The sequence below is a fragment of the Mustela lutreola genome, chromosome 1 (assembly GCF_030435805.1).
Source record: "Mustela lutreola isolate mMusLut2 chromosome 1, mMusLut2.pri, whole genome shotgun sequence".
Lineage (NCBI taxonomy): Eukaryota > Metazoa > Chordata > Mammalia > Carnivora > Mustelidae > Mustela > Mustela lutreola.
The window spans coordinates 163,022,744-163,046,414 of record NC_081290.1 but is presented as its reverse complement, the minus strand read 5'-3'; the positions used below and the strand labels follow the sequence as shown (position 1 = coordinate 163,046,414).

The following is a 23,671-nucleotide window of genomic DNA, read 5'->3' as shown; positions in this document are numbered from 1 at the left end:
GCTGCCAATCTAATATTTTTACCATTGTATGTTACAGACTTCTTTTCCCGGGCTGCTTTCAGGATTTTCTCTTTGTCATTGAGACTTGTAAATTTTACTATTAGGTGATGGGGTGTGGGCCTATTCTTATTGATTTTGAGGGGCGTTCTCTGAACCTCCTGAATTTTGATGCTCGTTCCCTTTGCCATATTGGGGAAATTCTCCCCAATAATTCTCTCCAGTATATCTTCTGCTCCCCTCTCACTTTCTTCTTCTTCTGGAATCCCAATTATTCTAATGTTGTTTCGTCTTATGGTGTCACTTATCTCTCGAATTCTCCCCTCGTGGTCCAGTAGCTGTTTGTCCCTCTTTTGCTCAGCTTCTTTATTCTCTGTCATTTGGTCTTCTATATCACTAATTCTTTCTTCTGCCTCATTTATCCTAGCAGTTAGAGCCTCCATTTTTGATTGCACCTCATTAATAGCTTTTTTGATTTCAACTTGGTTAGATTTTAGTTCTTTTATTTCTCCAGAAAGGGCTTTTATATCTCTTGAGAGGTTTTCTCTAATATCTTCCATGCCTTTTTCGAGCCTGGCTAGAACCTTGAGAATTGTCATTCTGAACTCTAGATCTGACATATTACCGATGTCTGTATTGATTAGGTCCCTAGCCTTCGGTACTGCCTCTTGTTCTTTTTTTTGTGTTGAATTTTTACGTCTTGTCATTTTGTCCAGATAAGAGTAAATGAAGGGGCAAGTAAAATACTAAAAGAGTGGCAACAACCCCAGGAAAATATGCTTTAACCAAATTAGAAGAGATCCAAAATCGTGAGTGGGGAGAAAGGGGATAAAAAGAAGTTCAAAAAGGAAGAAAGAAAAAAAAAACAAAAAGAAAAGAAAAAAAAAAAAGAAAAGAAAAGAAAAGAATTTTTTAAAAAAGAAAACACCTAAGAAAATGTAAAAAAGAAAAAATATATATATTAGATAAACTAGTAAAAAATCGTTAAAAAAGAAAAAGGTAACAGTTAAAAAAAAATTTTACCCGAAGGCGAGAAAAAAAAAAAATGAAAAAGAAAAAATTAAATTAACTGCAAGACTAAAAAAAATCACAGGAAATAAGCCATGAGTTCCGTGCTTGGCTTTCTCCTCCTCTGGAATTCTGCTGCTCTCCTTGGTATTGAAACCGCACTCCTTGGTAGGTGAACTTGGTCTCGGCTGGATTTCTTGTTGATCTTCTGGGGGAGGGGCCTGTTGTAGTGATTCTCAAGTGTCTTTGCCCCAGGCGGAATTACACCGCCCTTACCCGGGGCCGTGGTGAGTAATCCGCTCGGGTTTGCTTTCAGGAGCTTTTGTTTCCTGAGCGCTTTCCGTAGAGTTCCAGAGGACGGGAATACAAATGGCGGCCTCCTGGTCTCCGGCCCGGAGGAGCCGAGAGCCCAGGGCCCCACTCCTCAGTGCGCCCTCAGAGAACAGCGCCCAGTTACTCCCGTCTGCCTGACCTCCGGCCGCGCTCCGAGCTCACTGAGCCTGCGACCGGTTCAAGGTAACACGGAGCTGTGAGCTTACTGTCGGCTCTGTCTCTGTAGCCGGCTTTCCCGTTCCAATACCCGCAAGCTCTGTGACACTCAGACACCCCCGATCCTTCTGTGACCCTGCGGGACCTGAGGCCACGCTGACCCCGCGTGGGCTTCGCCCCGGTTTAGCCTCTGGAGCGATGTCCCTCAGCGGAACAGACTTTTAAAAGTCCTGATTTTGTGCACGGTTGCTCCGCTGCTTGCCGGGAGCCGGCCCTCAACGGGTCTATCTTCCCGTTGCTTTGGATTCACTTCTCCGCCGGTCCTACTTTTCAGAAAGTGGTTGTTTTTCTGTTTCCAGAATTGCTGTTCTTCTTCTCTTCGATCTGCCGATGGATTTTCAGGTGTTTGCAATCTTTAGATAAGCTATCTAGCTGATCTCCGGCTAGCTGAAGCAGTCTCAGCTTGCTACTTCTCCGCCATCTTGACTCCTCCCCCTAAAGATTTTATTTTTTAAAGTAATCTCCACATCCACCATGGGACTCGAACTCACAATCCCGAGAACAAGAGTTGTCTGCTCTGCTGACAGAGGCAGCTGGGCACCGCATGGGCTCTACACGTGTGAATGGGTTCAGGGGGGCCCACGTAAGAGAATATCCTATCTATACTATTCTGTTTCTTAGGCTTGGTGATGGGATACAGATGTTCGTGTATTATAATCTGCCATTTTGGGTTAAGATCTTGATTAAGCGGTAATGTTTAGTGATCTACAAAAGAAAAAGAGTAAGAAACCCAAGTGGTACCTCAAGACTCATGTCAGGGGTGGGCGTAGAGTCTAAATGATGGTGAGAGTATGCATGTAAACAGTTATAGTCCATTTGTTGTGTGAGCAATAAATAGTGTTTGTGGGGGAGCTTGCTACATGCTGGACACTTTAAGTACTTTATATATAACTCATTTAATGCTCATGGATGACTCTAGGAGGTAGGGCCTACTACTTATCTCTGTTTCATAGGGAGATTTTCATAGCTGAAAAAACCCAGGTGTGAAGCTGTCAGACACTAGGGCATAGAGGTAGTTGGGTTTGAACTCAGGGAATCTCAGGTCTCAGTTCTTTTTTTTTTTTTTAAGATTTTATTTATTTATTTGACAGACAGTGATCACAAGTAGGCAGAGAGGCAGGCAGAGAGAGAGGGGGAAGCAGGCTCTTCACTGAGCAGAGAGCCCGATGCGGGGCTCAATCCCAGGACCCTGAAACCATGACCTGGTCCGAAGGCAGAGGCTTTAACCCACTGAGCCTCCTAGGCGCCCCTCAGGTCTCAGTTCTTAAACACCAGTGGGTAGTAATCAGTGTCTCTGCATACATGGACATTGCCAGAAGACTGAGGATGAAGGCCCAGAATGAATTCAATGTTTTCTTTATCCTGGGCCTGGTCAGAGAAAAGCAAATGCAATACAGTTTTGGCCTCAGAGTGACAACTTCTAAATATTCGTTAGCTGTCCTGGGCCCCTCTGAACTTGGGAAAATGCAGTCTGGAGGCAGAAATAATGATATTGAGAAAAAGGTCCCCATGTGAATTTACAATGTAGAGAAAATCCACTAATTAAAATAGAACCCAAAACTATATAAGAACTCTCCTTGAGAAAACTACGCCCCGAAGCCCTTCCCCGTGTCTCTGTGATTGCCCTGGTCACCATCCTTCGAGACTCCGATAAACGGCACTCTGCTGTGAATCTTCTCATTTTTTCGAGAAGGGACGTTTCTTCCTTTTGATCTCATCCCCTCATCCTGTCTCCTGGGTGACAATAGGGGCCACTTAGCGAGCAATCCAGTATGCTGGACACGTAAGCACTTATTTTATCTTCTTGGGAATAGCCCTATGGATAGTTATCACTATGCTCTTGAACAGAGGAAGAAACGGCTGCCTCGAGAGATGAAGTCATCTGACATCACGCGGTTAATAAGTGGGTGGGCCAGATCTCAAATGCCAGAAGTCCGACCCCAGAGCCAGGTCCTCATCACCACAGAGCTCTCTGCCTCCCTTGTCACACTGATCGCCTTTTTTCCCCTCTCCTGAACTCCTTCTAAATCATGCATTAATTTAAAGTATCAAGGATACCCTGCGTCTGGGCGCTTTTGCAGTGCTGGGAGCACATCGTTGACTGAACATGGGTGCTTCTGGTCTGAGCCCAGGGTGGGGGGCAAGGTCTGCTAGAAAGTGAGAACAGTGGAGGTAAAGGCCTGTGAGGGAGAGAGGGCGCAGGCCTTAGCAGAACTCCTGCTTCTAGAGCATGGAGTTCACTGCTTGGAAGGAAAGGGGAGTCCTGAGGCAGGACAGCCAAATGGTGTCCCGACTGTACAGCTTCTTTGAACTTTGTGAGGAGTTTGGGTTGTGATTTTATTGTGAGGCTAACGGGAGCCACAAAATGGTCTTGAAAGGAAATCTAGAAAGTGTTGACTTAAACTACCTTTGTTTGCATATCGGCATTTAATCTATGACATTCAAGAAATTGATCCGCCGCTAACTTCATGTTCAGAAAGTCTCATTCAAGAAGTTTTCTAAGAATAACAATGAAAGACATTGGGGAGAAAGAAAAAAAACCCAATAAAATGTAACACTTTATTTTTATTATTATTATTTTTTTTATCTTAGAAGGAATTCACCAAAGGCTTCATATTATGCTATGGCATCTTTAATTATAAAAATAAGCAAATAAAATAACTTGCATCTGTCATTACCATGATATGTTTCATAACCTTTATATGCACATGGAGCTTAAAAATGTAATTTAACAATAAATAATGACATATACCAGATATGCTCACTGTTTATTCCAGTACTCAGCCAAAAACCTAAATATCATTTAAATTATAAATACATAATGCAAATATAATGGCACAAAAATGTCTAAAGTGCAACCAAATCACAATAGAAGAATCATGCAAACTGGTCTAGGTCAGCCCCCGAATCACTCTGTGCAGCAAACACAAGACGAAGCTTTGGAAGTTTAGGGGGGAGTTGGAGGGAGTGAGATGGGATGGGGAAAAGAGAAGCAAAAAACTAGCAACATCGTGAGAACTGCTTCTTTCCATATGTGTAGAGATATGTATTATAGATACATTTAGAAGTATCATTGTGGGGGGAAAAAGGAGGGTACCACGGTTTGAAGAGGTCATAGCAAAAAAAGAGATTCTACTGGATTGAAGTAAGAGAGAATTTTGCTAGGAATACTCGTGAACTACTTGTCGCATTGGGGTCCTGGCTTCGTGGGTTTGCGAAATGGACACGACACACAAACTTGAATAGCTTTTCTGGTTCGAGAAGTCAGCCTTGCCTGGGGGTGGGGGGCTAGGAAGGGGAGGGGGGGAGGATCAACTTAGCGTATGATCTACCTGATTTCCAAGAGGCTAAGGCAGTGTCCATATGTTTGGGGACCTGGGGATGGGACAGTTCTGAGTATAAAAATGCTCGTAACAATCTGATGTCAGCACGCTTAGAGGCTGTGTGGGGACAAAGGCAGCAGCGTGTGTGCTGCCGCTGGGTCTGCTGTGATTGCTGTTGGTCCTTGAGCAGCACATTACTGCTTTTAAAGGCTTTATGGTAAAGTTGTATTGCTTTTCATTTTTTCTGGAGATGTGCCCTCCCTCCTCCCACCAGGATCCCTATCACTCGGTTTGGTCAAATCTTGAGTTTAACCTAGTGAGAGTCAAGCACCAATAGTTTCTACCTAAGCGAGTTTGGAGTGGCCCTTACAGTCCTACCCCTCCCCCCTCCTCCTCCCTCGACATTGACCTTTGGTGGGCAGTGACACTCTTAAGGGACTGTTGGGTTCAAGGACAGTGACCCTGAGAAACTACTGTTGTTCATAGATAGGTTAATCATTTGGCTTTGGTGGTTGCCATCTTGTAAACATCACGGCAGAAATAATCAAACCACCAGCTCTGTTTCCCTCTTTCTTTCTTTTTTTTTTTCTTTTTTTTCTTTTTTCTGTTTTTTTCCCCCATTTTTTTTGTTTTTTGTTTTTTGTTTTTGTTTTTGTTTTTTTGTTGTTTTGTTGTTTTTTTTTTTTGTTTTTTTTGTTTTTTATTTTATTTTATTTTTTTTTTTGCGATCCTACAGAGATGGCCCAGCTGCCAGGACTACTTTGGCAGACAGTGTGCTACAGGACGAAAATGTAAGAGGAGTCTATTAAGGCTGGACAGCCCAGGATTCTTTACACCACCTCAGCCCCAAGTCCCCGGAACTGAAGACCCAAAGGCTGACTGACTCGTTCCTACTGATTTAAGGAAAAGTCTCCCACACCATCATCGTTTCACCGATGAAAGATGGCGGGTGAGTCAGGAACTGCCACTTCCCAAGGTAGAGTAAGGCCTTATCGAACTGTAAGTGGTCCGAGCCCAAAGGGATGCTCTTTTGGGTTCCTGTAACTCCCGGCTGGACGTGACAGAGCCGTTTCAGGAGAGATCAAAGTCAAGAGTAGCCTCTGGGTTGAGGTGGGCTGGGAGATTAACATTTTACCTGGGGTCCTTCAGACAAACCTGTTGGTTTTTCCTATCTCATACAGGCCCATCTTAAGTTTTGATGTTGAATAAAACTACTTCTACCCCCTTAGTTATAAAAAAGGCCACAAGGAGCATTTATGTGGATATCTGGAAGTGAGATAGTTATTCCATTCCCAGGAAAAGAAAAATAAAGCTAAGTTACAAAACTAAATCTATATGCAATAAAGTTATTATATACTGCTTTGTTTAAGCAGAGTCCTCTGGAATTTATGTACAGTACATTAGTTTTCAGCTATTTATATTCCACAGTTAGACCTTAAGATTCTCTGGTTTTTAAGACAATTGTTAAAGATACTTTTAAAGCTCTGAGCAGTTACAGTACATAAAGATGTTAGCTTTTTGTTTTTCATTAGATGCAAGAAGATGCAGGCTCATACCCCGGTTGAAGAGCCAGGCGTGAGCCATTTGGTAAATGTGTTGGAAAGGAAATGACACACGGCAGGGTCAAGACCGTAAGACACTAGCTCATGAGAGATCAAGAATTCAAACGCGACATTCATATTCGTCCGTGGCCAGCACAGATTCATCACACGAATTCCGTTGAACACCTTTATGGGCATTTCAGACATGCATTTAAATTAAGTCGCTTCTCATCAGCTAACTCTACTGGGGCAACCATCCTAAAAGGGCTCCACAGCTTCCAATGACAATGACTGGGCCTTACATGAATGCTTTGTGTTTGAGAGGAGTTTGAGGGGGGCCTGGGGAAGGAACGTGATCAAAGAGGGTACTTTCTCCTGCCGAGAGGCAGAAAGAGCACACATGTTCTGTCTGTGGGAATGCTGCCATCGCAGAATGTTGGGATATTGATTACAGAAGCCTCGTTTCATGCAATTTTCTGGAAGGGGAACAGAAAATAGGAACTACTTAAAAAAAAAAATCAAACCAGGCACAGTACACTCAAAGTCGGTGTGTGAACACCTTTCAAATGAAGCTAGTCTGGCGAGGTTGTGAATGCCTCTCCCTGCTTATGCACTCTCATGGGAGGTGCGTTTGATGTGGGAGGGAGAGGCCGCCTCACCTCGGAGGTTCCGGAGGAGGACTTTCAGCTTCTGCGGCTCGCTGGTGCGCCTCCTGTTGAAGTCAGCTCGCGGGTGTGTTTGGGCACAGTGATCTGTCTGCAGGATGTGAAAGAGGCTGGCCATGTTGGGCCCAATTTTCTCCATCAGGCTGTCTCTGATGGTGCTGACTGTGTCTTCATCACATTCCAGGAGGCTTCGGACAAGCCTGTTATAGTATCTGCATTGGGGAAGGAGAGCACATGCCACAGTTAATCAGGGAGGGCAAGGCAGGCCGGGCCTTTCATCCGGGCCGCAGCCAACACCCATCCCAAACGGCCTGACCATGCAAATCTGGACCTGTCATCAGCTGAAGATGGCCCTCGCCTCTAATTTCTGTGCAGGGACTTCTTAGTTTCAGAGCATATGCGTTTAATGCTCAGGACACGTAGGTCACACTAGGAGAAGAACTGGCTGCCAGGGATGTCTAACAGTTCTAGAAACAGCCCAGTCACAGAGCTGGAGGGGATTGCAGAGATCATTCAGTGGCTACATTGCATCATCTCATTTTATCGAGAAGAGAGGAAGGTGGGAGAGCTGCAGTGACTTGTCCAAGGTCATACGAAGGGTTAGTGGTAGAAAAAGGACTTAGTTAAATACTGCAGGAGGTGAGCCCAGCCCTGGCGAGACTGTTAGATGAGCAGTCACTCGCGTGCATTTGCAGGTATTTTGATGGATCTTTGCAATCTGCCTTTTGCTCGGTGGTGTGTGTGCAGGTGTAGGGGCACACAACAGTTTTGGATCAAACTTCTATTTTTAAAGGAGGCCTCTGCCTTCAGTGTCTAGTGCATTTTTCTATTCAATTTAACTTCCCTGCCGTACACTCCGTTAGCCTTGATAATGTGTCCCATTCCAAGGGACACTGTAGTCAGAAGGCCAGATGCCAGGCAATGAGGACCCTGAAATGGAAGCACTGGGAGGTTTCTGCTTCAATAATTCCAAAGCCTTCCCACACTGCTCTAGCTTTTGCTGGCCTCTTCCTCTTTTGAGCATTGTACGGAAAATTGGTTAGCATTCCCTGCTTGACTGTCAACTTACTGAAGGTGGGATTTGTGTCCTTATTCCTTGTAACCCACATGTGCCGACATCCTAGGGCTCTGTCGCCTGCTCACTGTCCATTTGATGATTTATTTTGTGGCCACGAAGGAAATGGGGAGTTTGAGAAATAATAATCCTCTTCACTAAGTCAGGATTCCAGGAAGAGAAATTAGAGGTAGGTGTGCTCAACTTTTACCCAAAAGCCTTGTGTTTGGTATCAATCGCCTTCATCCAAGGGGCAAGTGCTTTAGGCACACAGAATGCTGTGGCTAAGCATTATGGCTCGGGCACAGACTGTCCCGACAGCTTATGCATTACTTGTCCTGCTCATCGGGGAGACGGTTCAGGTAATTTTTCAATTTGAGTTGGGATGTATTTGCTCCATTTTGAGGTGGCACTTGTAAAAACCCATTAGCTCCGTGTTCGCTAATAAGAGACTCTCCCGATGACAGTGACCTACGTATTTATGTGGAGAGACTCTCTCCCCAGAGGAGCCTGCGGGTCGCTGGGGCCACAAGCTCTTCCATGAAAAGAAGGCTGTTTATTTTTAACTCACCTCACAGAGCCCAGGATCAAACATCCTTCCAGAATAACTTAACCCCCCAGAGAGGTCCTTTCAAGGATGTACGGTAAACAGAGTGGAACACGGGTAATGAGGCAGAGCGGTCACCCTCCTGTGAGCGAGCAGAAGGAAGGTGGGGGCTGCAAGCGAAGAGCTGTTGTCTGGGTCTCGGACACAGTCCTGGCCCTACCCCTCCCACGAGGGAGGATTATATCCAGCTGTTGTTAAAATTGGGATTCTCTGGCACAGAAACACATTTTCCAACCCTTTGGAATTATAAAGCACATGAGTCAAAGCAGATCTCACTTGGATGGGCAAATGGGGAGAAAAATGGTTTTGGAAAAACTGAGAATAAACTACTTTGTACCAACAGCTTCAGATATCCACACACCCACATAGATCCCCAGGCACCTCTTTCCTCTTGGGCTCTGCGAGGACATGGGTCCCCTTGATCTCTGTGTCTATTTCGCAGGGTGATTAGATCTTACAGAATAAGGTTTCTGATCTCTCACCCTCCTGACCCCCAACCAGGACTTTAGAACTTAGAAGTTAACCCTTCCACTTCTAGAAAGAACCGTCCACAACAGATCACACCCTCCCTGCTCCCCGAGATGAACTGCAGAAGATGGTCTCTCCTTCGCTCAACATTGAAAGTTCTTGCCTGGACGAAGACGTCTAATACCAGTCATGAAACTAAGCCTTGCCTCTTTAAGGCCACATGTGTCCCTTGGGCCCCACTTTGTCTCCCTGTCTGAAGGCTTCTATCTTCCCTACTGCCTTCTCTGCTAGCCCAGAGAGAACACCTATTCTTGGGGTTTCTGGATGATGGCCTTGCCGGCCTGAGCACCCTAGTGACTCTCCCCAAATCTACCCTTAGCTTCTCTTGTGGAGCTTTGTGACCCCAGCAAGGGCAGGCTAAGAGTGCTTGTTGGAATAGCAGATGACCATAGCTCCATTAGCAGCCCCTCCAAGTCTGGGAAACCTGTCAGCCTGTCCAGCTGCCTTGATGTCCGCCTCATTGGCCAGAGCGAGCGACAATTTAATCCTCCACCTCTCCATTAAGGGTTGGAATACACAGGAAGGGTGCCGACCTCCTGGATGGTGTAGATTAAAGATGAGACAGATCTTTCCTATCTAGAAATCACCAAGTGAGATTATTTAAGAGACTGTGTCTCCAGCAGAAGTTGACTTGGCATTTGTCACATATTTAATTGAGTACCATCTTGTACCAACTGTTAATGTCACTGTAGCTGTTGGAAAGATGTGCCTTCTCTTTGAGAAGAGAACGTACACAGATGTAATCATTGATCACCAAGGGGCACATTTACTCGGTTCTCCTTGGTATTGTTTTTTGTTTTTTTTCTATTTGTAGTCTGCTTGGATTGTGCATATTTCCTATAGGTTCTACTCGTTGCCATTTTTGAAGTAGTACTCAAATGGCTTGGCTCAAGGCCATCTGTTTTCTAGGCCCATCTCTGTCGTTCAATAGCTGCGTGACCTTTAGCGGGTCACTTTCCTCTCTGGGCTTCTGTTCTTTAAATCAGCACAATGAGGCATTTAGTCTAGATAACCTCTGTGATCGTCTCCAGCTATGATATTCTCTGTTTCTAGGGATTTGATATCTATTTTCTCTCTTAATTTAACAAAGATGGGGCGGGTTGCTTTAGGACCATCTTCTGGAGGAAGACTTAGGACTAGTTAAGGAGGTTCTTTCCCTCACCTTTACAGGGGATGGCAGGATGTGCGGCGGGGACTCGGTGGGCTAAGTGTTCTGACCACCCAGCCCGAAAGGACCTTTTAAAGCATGTTTCTTTTTCCCACTATGAAAATTCCCTCACAGACTTTTTTTTTTCCTGGTAAAGAATACGATCAGATATTCTCCATAGCTACTGCTTCAGCCATGCCTACCCAAATACACACATACTGCTTAGGAACGTTCTGTGTGAGGGTTTATAAATAGTCCTTTGTTTCCCTTGATCAATATTATTCTTCTGTTTCCTGTTCCCTATCCATGCCCTAGAGAGCTGGAAGCTTCGTCAGTTTTCCCACTCTGGATCTGGATTGGTCTGATTTCTTCCCAGGCCTCACACTGCTCTGCTTGCCTGATCCATTTTTGCCTGCTCTCCCTCATGGTTGAGAGAGCGGTTTGCAAATTCAGCAGGGGGACCTCCAGCTCGCCCTTCTTTTCCGAGTGCGCTTCTCTCACGGAAAACATCCCTGTTCTGGCTCCTGGTCTAGTCACAGGCTTTTGGATTCTCCCAGGCCCAAATCTCATGCTAGATAAGTCACAGGAAGGTGGAATGAACCTGTAACTACTTCCCTTCACAGTTCTGTGCCAACTGGCATAACTTAGTGTGTATCTGTGGTGGGGCAGAGGCTGGGAAAGCAGGATGTTTCAGAAGAGTGAGGAGCCTAAATAGAGCAAACCAAGCCCAGCAGGGAACCGGAAATCTCTACAGTTCTGAGCAGGAATAATATTAGCCAGTGGGAATGAAATACTTGAGTAAAGAGCTGCACGGAGGATTCTGGTCTTCAAGCGATGGCCACTTTCCCCCACTTTCCTAATAAGTGTGATTTCCCTGTGATGGAAAAGGAAGATAACAAGACTCCTTGCGACCATTTTCTCAAGGGGATAAAAAGGAGACCCTCCTTAAAAGGGATAGTGGCCTGGATTCAAAACTCCTATTACTGACCTCTTCTTAGATACTTAGGATCACATAGGGCAGATCTATATCGTCCTTTCTGTAAGACCTCTCCCTTCATAATGGAAGATATGACCTCAGTTGAAACAGAGAGGTTCATAATGCCTTCAGATTGATTATATGCTGTATTATAAGTCACAAATTGTCACGGCATCCTTAAAGTTCTAAACTCATCACAGTGGTGTTGACAACATTCCCCTGCCCCCCAGTTGTCACACAAGTACCTACTCAATCCTAGCCCCTGTCTACTAAAAATTCTCCCCCCCACCCCCATGGTGAAGGGAGTCTCTAACACTTAGCCAGGGTTGGATTTTTTTTTTTTTTTTTTCCCCAGTCTTCAGATGTAACTAGATTCTTCTTAGGAGTATTTTAAGACCAAGGTCAATATCAAGAGATAGGCCATTTGAGATAAATGCTGGATTTGATTTTCTTGTTCTGAAAAAATCAGGTAGGACCCATTGTCACTTCCAAGTACCGAACCAACAAACTTATAAATTGACATGAGGTTCTGAAGAGCACTTAAATGTGTAGGTAAGTGTGAGTCAGAAATTTTACAAAGTTTTAATGTCAGGGGCCTTAGCTTTTCCCTGAGGAAGAGCTACTTTTCCCGTCCTCCAGTTGCATATACGTGCCTGACTCAATCACTGGTCAGCCCTGGGAGGAGTAGGCTGTTGCCACTGTCAGAAGAAGGGTGGCAGCACGCAGCTAGGAAAGCAATCAGGGAAGTCTGTATTAGGCCTCAGGTGGTCCAGGTAACATGCAGTAGGACTCATCTTTGTCAGTCTGTGCAGATTTGCCTGGAGTGTCAAAGGATCCTAACGCATCAGGACTGGGAGTCAAGTTTTAGGCTGCAAGGCATCATCGTAGGCTGAACTTGTCCTGCCCTCACTGTCCTGGTCCTGCCTCCACGCCAGCCCTATGAACACCTCTCTCAACTTCATCACAGATGGGAACGCCTAGTTCTTGCTGGGAAGCCTTGCAGGCCATGGAACAAGGACGTCAGCCTTCTCCCAGCTGGTAAAGACAGAGAGCCAGCGGCACAGAGAGGCCGGTGCTCAGATGCGACTAGTTCAGTGGCTTTGGGTCATGGGACAATACTGAGATGAGAATGTGACTGAGTAGTCATCCGAACACCATTGCAGGAAATCTTGGACTAGAGAAAGGAATAATACAGACCTGGGAGGGAACACGGGAGTCATCTCGTCCAGCCATTTCACTTTTCACAAAGGAAATCTGAATCCCAGTGAAGTGACATGGCTTACCCTGGGCCACCTGCTGAAATACCAGTTTGGGCTTAGGACCAACTCAGAACTCAGGCAGATTTAAAAGTCTGCATTATGACATTTGATCAGGGTCTTAATAATGGTCAATCGTATGGAGCATAGCCATAATTTCAGTCAAATTTGGGGTCTCACAAGCTTGTTTCCATGAACTTCCCAAATCCTTTCCTGCTTATGGTGAGAAACTGACAAGGAAAATGTACCCAGGGAGGCTGCAGATGAAGCTTTCTATTAGCTGCATGAAAAGACTTTTCCTATAATAGTGAGGAAAAAAAAAAAAAAATCCAGGCTGCTTAAGCTGTCACAACCAATCGCAAACATATTTTTTCCTGCAAAAGCTGGGAAGGCTGCAAGCTAAAATAAGATCCTGACTGTGGCAATTAACCCCCTTCTATGTCTGGTTCTGCCAACGCCCCACCTCCCCCTCCCCCGGGTTCCCCCTGCCCCATTGCAAAAAAGCGGACTCATTCTGTACCTATTGGAGAAGTGGTTGGGGAGCTGGACGACCTCAGTGATGGCTTCGGGGTTCCGCTTGGCGACGCTGCACACGTTCAGCTTGCTGTAGCATTCCTCTTGCACCTCAGCAATCATCCTCTGGAAAGTGGAGCACCTCCGAATGGCAAGGAAGACCTTGGAGGTGACCCCATTGGCGATGCACTTTAAGCTCTCTTTGACAAATGCTTTTCCCTGCCAGGCAAGGGATAGAGGGAGAAGCTTTAGCTCGAGCTGGCCAGAGAAGACAGGGCATACCAATGTGGAACTTAAGGGGGTTTGCCTTGGCCGTGTCTTGGGGCCATCGGTATGTCCTCGCAGTGAGAAAACTACGCTGCAACCAGGATAAAAAAAAAAAAAAAAATGTCCCCATTCTCTTTGCCTACCAGCAGAATTGGGCTCCACAGAAATAATGAGACAGTGGAGAAAAAGAGATGAGCCCTAATCCACCACCCTGCAGCTTAACAACAGCTTCTTGGGATTGAGACTTTGATAACCCACAAGCTGGTATGCCAGGTCCTACAGTGAGGAGAACTTCTTTGTTCCAAGAACGTTTTTATTTCCTCTTGAAGAGGCAAAGATTTTTCTGCTCGTCACCTGTCCCTTATAAGACAGCCTCTCTCGGCGTGGTACATTTATGCGTTAGAGTGGGTGGGGAGTGTCGTGTACAGAACCGACTTTCTGGCCAAAAACGCACGTGCGTGTGTGTGTGCACGCTGGAGTTGAGAATTTAGGCTGAGGAGGCTGAGAAGCTGAGCAAGTCGAACACGGTGTTAAAGACAAGCAGCCCGCGGGAGGCATGGGTCAAGGTCTTATTACCTGAGTGTCAAATTTAGCCGCGCTGTACAAGAAGGATTTACAGATGTCATACATCCCATCTGTGTCACAGGTGGAGTTTTCCAGGCAGGCAAAGGCCCCACAGCCGACCTGCAGAGCACTGTTGAGGCAGCGAACCACTTCAGCTGAAAGAGACAAATCCACCCAATCTGGGTCAAATGTGACGGTGACTCAGAGGGGTCGAGGTGGCAAGATTCAAGGACGAGGGGTCAGAAGAACGCCTCTTAGACATCTGCGATGGGGCCAGTGGAGGGCCCCATTCAGAGGGGGAGGGAGTGCAAAGCGTGGGGCGGGCAGATCCTTTGGCTTAGAAGACCAAGACCACGTGGAAGGAGAGGGAGGGTGTGAGTGCTCCCTCTTGGTCTCACCATTACATACAGTGTGGGTAGCTGGAGAAGTAAGGTCAGAGTCTGCGAAATGCAGGTGCTTGAAGAGCTCTGCAGCATCAAAGGGCATCCCCTCAGAGCCCGAAAGCACTGGAAGGCAGGAGGCGATGGCTGGCGGTCAGGTTTACCAAGTGGAAGGGCCAGGGAGTCCATTTGGCTCCCGAAAAATGCACTCCAGGGTAATGAGAATGGAATTTTAGCCTAAGTGGCAGAGAAGAATTTGCCAGGAGTTCATCTGGAGACCCTTCCCATCGAGGGCTTTGAACTTACTTTCCTATTGGCAGAAAGGGATCTGGTCCATTCATGTTTGATCCCAACCCCCACCCAGGACAGTGCTTAGAGGTATGCATAATCTCTCTCATATTAAAAGCCATTTCTTTTTTAAAAGAGAAACACAGGTGTGGAATAACAAGGCCAAGGCACCCCTTGTGCAAGACTGGAAGAAAAACCGCAAAGAACTTGCATGAGGCTTTCTACATTCTGGATAAGATCTCCCATAAAAGTAATTTCTCTCCTACAGAAGGGGGGTGTTCTGGCAAGCAGCTCGGCAAGAAATGATCTGCAGCCTTCATACCATAGGATTCTCCTCTGAGATCAAAAGCATGGTTCGGTTAGGCTTCCCCTCCCCCTCCCACCACCCGCAGCCTCTGGGATGTTACAAGTCATTTCCCTAATTATATATTTCCACGGGTTCAAATTATAACTTTGCTTTAAGCAGTTTTAATATGCATTAGGGTTGCTATTGTTTTAGGCAAGCTCGAATTGTGAATCATTGCATTTCTATAGCAACTAAGTACAAAAGGAAGTGAAGCAAAGCCCTCCTCTAGGCAGGGACCTGTGCTCTTCGGAGGGGAGCTAGGGGAGCGTTGTCTGCAGCATTTGGACACCTGCGAGCCCATCTTTGCTGACAGTTGGGGGAGAGGGGCCGGCAATGTTGGAGGAGGAAGCTGGACAAGGGAAGTCAAAAGGCAGAGGTGTTAGTGTCGGCTTCCTAAGGATTCTTGTCCTCTAGAGCCAAGATAATACACAATTAACTGCTCTGGGCGTCAGAACCAGAGTGAGACCTTCCCCTTGAAGAAACTGCTGCTATGTTTCCCAAATACTCTCCCCCTCTGGCCCTGGGCTGCACGGGCAGCTGAACGAAGCACAAGAAAGCTGGGAGGAAGAGAAGGAGCAGTGTCAGGGGTGGGAGTGTAGGGTTTTCTCTGCATCTGCCCGGGATTTGTCAGACTTGAGGGCTTCGGTTCCATAAATCTGTCTGCAGAGGGAGCTTTCTGTGTGCTCTCTGAAGGGGCAAGGAAGTCCAGTTATGGGGTCTTAAAGGTGAAGGAAGGGATGGGGGGCATCAGACAAATCATGTCTCACCTTAAGATCAGCTTCGGCTTCTGGAAAGTATAGAGAGCGCTTTGAAGCATGCCAACATTCAAGCCTTTCCCCGCCCCCTTTCCCCCCCTCCCCCAAGAGGGTACGTGCCAGATTTCAGGCAATCAGGCTAGGCTTATGCAATGAAATACCCTCAGCAGAGCGCCCAGCTTCTTCGTTAGTTGCATGCAATTTATTAAACAAAGGAGCTCCACTTCCTAAGGCTATTGGATTACACTGGCAGTTTATTGCCATCAGGCATGAAGCACATTTATTATCAAGATCAGCCGTCACAGACACAGTTGCAAAAGCGAGAGGCAAATGAGGACAGCTCTTTGGGGGAGAAACCGGTACTGGGTTTGCCGCTTACCTGAGTTCTGAGCTGCCACCCGGGATTTCCTGGGGCTCACAGAATCATTCTGCTCCACCTCATGGGTTGCAGAAGCACTGATCACCAGCACCAGAAGCACTGCTGAGTTTTGGAGCATTCTCTGAGAAGTTTCCGCTAAGTTGCTGGGTTTTTTTTTTTTTTTTTTCTCTCTCCTCCCCCCCCTTTCCTCTTTCCCTCTCCCGGCTTGAGTGAAGATGTGGATCTGGATACACTGAGGGCCTAGGTGAGGATTTGATGAGGATTTTTTGTTGCTGCTGATGCTGTTCCTGCTGACGCTTTGCTGCTGCTGCTGCTGCTTCTGCTGCTGCTTCTGCTGCTGCTGCTGCTGCAGTGGCGGCTCCTTGCACCTCTGGCTTTTGCAAACTGGGGGCCCAAGAGCTGCACCCAGGGATTTTATAGCCGTTCTTATCGGTCCTTAGGATCAGGGACCAATCAGGTCCCTCAACTGGTCTGGCTAGCCAATCCGAGGGCACGCTCATTGGGCTGGAGCTGTTTGACTTCTTAGAAATATTTTCCAGCAAATTAAAAGTACCTGCTGCCAATGTTGTACATGTGTGTGTGTGACAATGTGCGCATAGATGTGTGAAAAGCTATTTTCGTGGAATTAAGGGATGACTGTGTATTGATTGAACTAGGGGAAAATCATGTGAAAATCTCAACAAGGTGCTTTTGGAAATCACCTTTTTTTTTTTTTTTTTTCCTTTTTTCTTTTTAATGAGCTACTGGTGGGGGTGGGGAAGGGAGGAGTGGGCATCATCAGCAGGATGGGTAATGTGGTCTCTTTGGATTCTGATTTAACCTCTTGATAGCAGTTTTGGTCTGATTTTACCAGCTCGTAGTCTCTGTTGTAAGCTACATGCACAGTGCTGTCCCCATCACTGGTACATACATGAGGGTCTGTGATGCTCTCTGGATGCATCTGGGTGTCCAGAGCTCTCACTCACATATACGAGTCCCTGAGGAGGGACAGATGTGAGTGGAAGGGCCCTGATGGACTGGGATAGGACGACTCTGAGCTGTGGTCCCAATTGCTCTCTTGACTAGCTCTATGACTGTGGTCAAGTCCTTTTTCCTTGTTCTGCCTCTGTTTTCAAATCTGTGAAATCCGCACACTGGAGTCTAGCATTACTTACATCTCTAAAGCTATGATTCTCCAGTAACGCATATTAACCCCGATTTCATCTTTTAAGTCACCAGCCTGACTGCAAACAGTGGGAGTGTGGGTAACCCTAGGTACACACATGCACACCTCCGCGGCTCAACAGGGAGACGTGGGGAATGCCTGGAAATTAACAAACTGTGTTTTCAAGCCCGGGGACTTCATAATCACATTGAAACAATAAGCTGGCCAAAGCAAGACGAAACCTGTTAGGTAAACCAGTTCATTTCTTGGGGGCAGGGAGCGGGTATGGGGGCAGGTAGGACAGGGAAGGTGTAGGAAAAGACCAGAATGTGTAGGAGAGAAGACTGATAAGCTCTAGGCTTAATGGGGAAATTACAGTGGCATCAGAAATCATGCCCAGGGTAGAAGCTCATATTTCCTTATAAGCTAGCAACACTGAGACATATCCCCAGCTTGTGAAGGATGACGATCCAGGAGAGGATTTATTGTGGTAAAAACAAAACAAAACAAACAAACAAACAGCAGCAGCAGCAACAACAACAACAACAACAACAACGTGGGCATTGGATTAAAGGCTGGGGTGAAGTGAAGGCATCAAGCAAGAAAACCTTTACAAAATTTTCGGACATAAATGAGAACGGGCCCCTGAAGAGTCATAGAGACAGAATCAAGATGATCTTGCGAAGAAATAGAGTCAGTGGTTTGAGTTTAGATCCTAAAATCTTCAAAGGTTGAAGAAAGGGTGCCGACTCTACTAACCACAAACCAAGATTCTGCTCTGCATGTGTGAGGGGAGTGGGTGTGCTGAGTGAGTCCAGCCCTGGCCTGCTTGCACAAAAGGATTGTTTGGGAAGCATGAAGTTTGTTAGAAAAAGGATGGAGGAAATAAAGGATAAAGGAAATATCTAAAGGCGAGGGAGGGAATTTTCACATATTCATTAAGAAATAAGTACATTTCAATTTAGATTAACTGACAGTATCGGCATTTCTCAAGTCCCTTCCTGGCTGGGTGCTGGGACTGCGTGGGGAAAGGTAACAGAGAAGAGATACACGGGAAGGAAAAATAAGGATTCTTGTTGTTGACTTTGCAGTTGGAAAGGGGGTCAACCTCCTCATGTTTCCTGAAGGGTCAGAATGTCAGGACCTTATACAGTAAGAGAAGGGCCTGGTCAACACTGGGTAGAGATGTGGGGAAGGCTTCATGAAAGGGGCTTCAAGGAAGGGTCCGTCTGGTAAAGATGTGAACTGCTGTTATCTCTTTATAAGAATTTAGGAAAAAGCTATTACTGTTTCATTTTTAAAAAAAAGCTCGTATCTGTGAAGCTCAGAGATTGTCTTTTTTGCTTTAAGCAGGAGAGGTAGATGGATGACAATGCAATGTGATAGTTCAGTGCTCTGTTCTAGAAGGAGAACAAGAGAACAGATGTGTGTATTTCCTTCCTGAGGATCTTGCTTTCTCTTCCTCAGCATTCTCTACCTCCTTAGGCATTTCCCCCTGTTAAAGGCACTGCTGTTTGTTTCCCCTGTTGGCTTTTCCCCATGTTGGCCTACTGGCTTTGTAGGCTATAGAGTAATGGTTTCTTTCATCTACATTCTTTCCCCCATTATCTGGTGCTCCTGCCAGAACACAATGTCCAACAAGTACCCGGATGTGTTTTGCGTTTTCTCTGATGTTAATTTATTATTGTTCCTTCTTATTTCACTCATTGACTATCACGTGCCTGAAGGCTCCTTGCCAGGTGTGCGAAATGTTTCACAGGGACAGATAAGCTGTCCTCTGAAGAAATCCAACACCGGCCAGCCGCTTTGGTGTGAACATAATTAGCATGAGCCTCAGTGCATTTGGGAACATCAAAACTGAGTTCTAGGGAGAAATGCCCAATATAACGTTTCTTCCGAAAGGAGAAAAGTTGTAAAGTTTATACTGGGCGCTTGTACCTAGACTGCAGGGCAATGCTATCTGAATGTTCACGGTCACTGTGCTCTTAGCTTGGCCTTTGATATAGCAATGATGGGGGAATCTTGGGAACTCTGGAGGTGATGTCCGGTTCTTTTGCAACTTCTGTGGGTGGTATAAGAGAATATGGAGGACTCCGAATAGCAGATTTCCAAATTTGAATTGTATTCTGCAAGCAACAAGGAGTCATTAAGCATTCTTGAATAAGAATTCTTAAAGGACTCATTGAAGTTAGTGTTTGGAGAAGATCTTTTGTTCAGACTTATGCTGTTTTAGAGGAAGAAAAGAAAGGAGGTTAAAAAAAAAAAAAGAAAAGAATGAGGTTTTAAGACACAAACATCAGTTTGTGACAATAAGGTCAAGGTCCTGGACAATGATGGTAGCAGTAGGAAAGAAAGAGAAGAAAAATATGAGAGCTATTTTAAAGACAATGGAAATTATCAAGTATTCTAAGAACTACCTTGGGAAAAAAAACAACAAAAACAAAAAAGCCTCTTTCTCCTAGTTTAATGATAATGGAGACATACCTATCAGAGCTTTTCCCGTCCCATGTATTGGTTATGACTTTTACGGTTGACAAGATTAACTGGCACGTCCGTTGGGCAGGCACTTTCTGGCTTCTGTGAAAGTAGTAGGCTTACCTCGCCAAAGGACTTGACTGTACTTCCAGTAGAGGAAGCACCTTCCCCAGCCTAACTGTGTGAGTTGGAGGTGTCCCAGGTGTAGTGAGTGGGAGGGGAGGAGAGGCTTGGCCACTGCCCTGAGCAGGGAAAGTGCAAAGAAGTGGGTGGGAGAATCTGCCAACACCTAAGGCTGGGCGATGATGCCCTGGCCATGCCCGTGCAAGGCTGGCATTCGTTCAGTGAGAAGATTAAGCCAAAATCTCTGGAGCTTTGTTGGATTTGGCTAGCTTAAAGCTAAGCAGTGAATGGCTCCTTGGCTTTTTGTTGAGAGGAGCCTGGGGGGAATGGTTTCTCGATAAATGTTTCTTTTGTTAACAGAGTACAAGGCCCATCAAGTCTGGTCTGCCATAGTGACCAAGGTTGGAGTGTCACTGTTACTCTTCTTTGGGGGTTCTGGGCCTGACTCAATGGTTGATCTGTTGAGTCATGCCTTCGGAACCTCAAGAAAAAGAAAGAGAAAGAAAAGGAGGAAGAAGTATGTTTGGGGGTGTGTGGGGGGTTATTTTCATCCTATAGAAAGATACCAGGTTTTCTGTGTAGACAGTCTCCAATTCCTGAGTGAATCTTTGCCTCTTTATTTGTCTTTGATTGCTTTAAACTCTGCCAAAGGGAGAGAGAGAAAGAAAATACATGAAGAGGTCAAACTGCTTCTACCCCCCCAGTTTATGGAGGGTTACTGAGTGCCTGGCACTAGGTCAGGTGCTGTGGGAAATGCAGAGAAATGTTTGACCTTTTTCTGTTCTTCATGAATTCCCAAGCTAGTTCTTAACGCATGAACGTTGTATTTGAAGAAGAATATCTGTTTTCTGGAAATGTAATACGTCAAGTGGGTTGGAATAGAGTTTATAAGTTTGCATTCAATTAACATTTACTGGGCGCCTATCTACTCTCTGCCAGGCATTTCTGCAGACGCTTCTTATCTGTGAGAAAAGAGCCACTCGCTCTCCTCTCTTCCCAGAGAAAGGGCTCAGGACCCAGAGAGAAGAATGGCTTGCCTATGGTCGTAGTGAGGACGATGGAGCTAGGTCTCCTGAGATTTGCTCATTGTAGAGGTAGCTCTGGGTTCTTCAGATATGTGAGCACCAGCTTGGAGGAGGGGTTTGTGCAGGCTTAGAGCGCCCCCCAGACTGGGTGTGGAGAGGAAAAAGAAATAGGCAGGATGATCTAACCTGTTTGTTTAAACTAGAGCAGGCAAGTTGAAATTAGCCTCCACTTCTGTGAACATCGGCTCCCTGTTCTTTCAGGTGTAAGTTACGATGTCACTTTATATCCGAGAGGACAGGTTCATAGTCTTAGGGGCAACCTGCAAATCTGCAGTTTCACAAGAGGCACCCGAAACAAGGTGAAACAAGGACGGAGAGGGTATATGTGTCCTTGAATCGGTCATTACCTGTAGCCTTTGGGAAAGCCTAAAGTGACATTACTCTGTTGAGACACACGGGGGCGCTCGAACCAACCAACAATGAGATTCTTCTTTTAAAATTATTAAAAAAAAAAAAAAAGAAGTTGTGAATCTTGGTTCTGTTAGAGTGGCCATTGTTTCAGACCATCGGGATGCTTTTTAAGGGATATATGTTTATTTTTTTGGTCAATAAGAAAAGCTCACGCTCCTGTAATTTAGTTAGTGAGCTTGCAGACTGGCATGGTTGTACATATTTGGAAGTTTTGCAGTTTACACTGTTCTGAATACAATCCTTTCATTGCCTAGCAGGGATATAGGTTGCAGGGAAGTTTTTAAAAAGTGTTCTGCCCCAGTGCTAAGGAAAGGATAATGCCTGTACCTAACTGTTCAGGGCAGGTGGTAACACACATGAGTTACTTTGAATTCTTTGCTTTAAAAAAGGAAAAAAAAAAAAAAAGAATTCTGTTTCCAGGTGGTAGTGAGCATTGCTCCTCATCACTGAAGAAAATGTAACTTCTTTGACCCATTTTTCTACTTTGACCCATTTTTCTACTTAGTCTTCTTTCTTCCAGTGGCCTTTAGAAAAGGTCAAGTCTGAATAACTTCACGTTTTTGGTGCCTAGCCTACAGCGGAAATCTTCTAGGGGAACTGTGAGAGGTTGATGTGGGGGTCTGAGTGCTTTCCTGCTTCTTGGTCCTGTCCCAAAACGCCTTGTAAAGAAGACGTTTGCAGTCTGTTACCTGCAGGGATTGGGGCAGAGTTGTCCCACCGCATATGTCTGAGAAAGCCTTCCTACAGGTGCTTAACGCAGACCCCTCCAGTAGAGGTCTTATCACTTCCAGCCAACCAATCCGGCTGTCAGTGCATATTCTTTAAGGTCTGTGTGCCTGGAACAGTGTTAGCACTGTGAAAGAACAGACAGTGCAGTACGGGGCAAGGCGTGGAGGCATGGACATGGACACATGGCAGTAAATACACAGTGTTAAACCCTGAGCTCCAGAGTGAGATTGTTAGAGGACGCCAATGAGTTTGTGAAGTATAAATTTTAAAAAATCCGCTTCCACAACCTGTGCTGAAGCATCATTCTGACATATTTAGCCTAAAGCCAACTTGCCCTTCGCCAGATGCCATCCTTGTTTAAAGAAGTGTCTTGCAGTCATTCCTGAGTGCTAGACAAATCTATCATTACTAGTTTATTGGCTGACAAAAGGGGATGTGGGGAGGGAGCAGCCTTTATACAAAGTTACCTGGCAAGTCAGCAAAGGGGCCAGACTAGGAGATTATAGATTTCTTTACTTGATGTTTGGAAACCTTGCCAAGAAATTTATTGTGGCAATTCAAATGCATTTTATAATCAAGTTGTATTTAATATGCTTTCGGCTAAGGCACAATTAAGATAAACCTGTTCCTGGCGCTGGGTGGGTGTCATGGGAGTATCAACATATTCCGACTACTCTATCAGGGTAATAAAGTGCAGAATGCAGAGGGAGAATTTATACTGTAAGGGTTTTATAATGGTAGCAAAAATGGTCACTAAGTGCCATTTCGTTGGCTTTCATGGGACATGGTTTTTGTCAGCTGTTTGGGAAATGAACTCTCTCAGCCCATTTAAAAATTAATTGTAAGGAAATTTAGTGGAATAAATGGAAATCCAAGTGCAAAGGAAACACACTCTGGCCTCAAGGCAAGTATTTTCTTGAACTTGTCATTCCCCACTCTCTAGTGACAATAATAGGAAGAGGGGAGGAAGAGAGAGAGGAAAAAAGTTACAGCTTCGGAGGAAGTGGTGAAATCCTTAAGGGCAAAAATGTCACCAGGGGAGTCCCTGTGCTAAGACAGGGAAATTCAGCTTAAAATAGCGTGGAGCAAAGGAATATTATTCTTTTCATACAGCAAATTTTAATTATATTCTCACTGCTTATTCTCATATTTGTATTTATAATGATTTCTTCACATAGTTGTGACTCTTGTCTGTATTGGTCTCTTGTAGATTAACAAAGGAAGGGCAGTTTCCTGTGTGTGTGTGGGGGCAGCCACTTTATCCTCCATTTGGTGTTTCAACCACTCACAGCAGAATTTAGAATACAGAAAATAAGGTGAATGAGCCACACTGTTAGAACAAACTTTGGAAATGAGAAAATATCCTAACATGATATTAAACAGACCTTGGAAAATAGACTGATCCGACGGAAAAGTCAATATTTTGGGATTTTTAAGTCCTTACTTCTCTCTCCTTTTTTTTTTTTTTTTTTTTTTGCCTCCAAAAAAAGTAGAGGAATGGACGGATAGTTTAGATTTATTTCTTGACTCTGGATGTCTTTCCAGATCACAATGCATGGCT

The 23,671-nt window shown here is 45.3% G+C and overlaps 1 protein-coding gene across 2 annotated transcripts; it reads right to left on the bottom strand.

Annotated features, from left to right (window-relative positions):
- Window positions 1–4,099: 4,099 nt before the first annotated feature.
- On the bottom strand, window positions 4,100–16,530 carry STC1 (stanniocalcin 1). 2 transcript variants are annotated; one of them, XM_059177979.1, is made up of 5 exons: window positions 16,144–16,530; window positions 14,008–14,150; window positions 13,172–13,383; window positions 7,078–7,295; window positions 4,100–6,894 (listed from the first exon to the last, which is right to left on the bottom strand). In XM_059177979.1, exons 1-5 carry the CDS (start codon window positions 16,259–16,261, stop codon window positions 6,677–6,679), a joined length of 909 nt encoding a protein of 302 aa, XP_059033962.1. In that variant the 5' UTR covers window positions 16,262–16,530; the 3' UTR covers window positions 4,100–6,676. The 2 variants fall into 2 exon arrangements, with proteins under 2 accessions (XP_059033962.1, XP_059033972.1); XM_059177989.1 differs by having other exon boundaries at window positions 6,751–7,295.
- Between the last annotated feature and the right edge of the window lie 7,141 nt (window positions 16,531–23,671).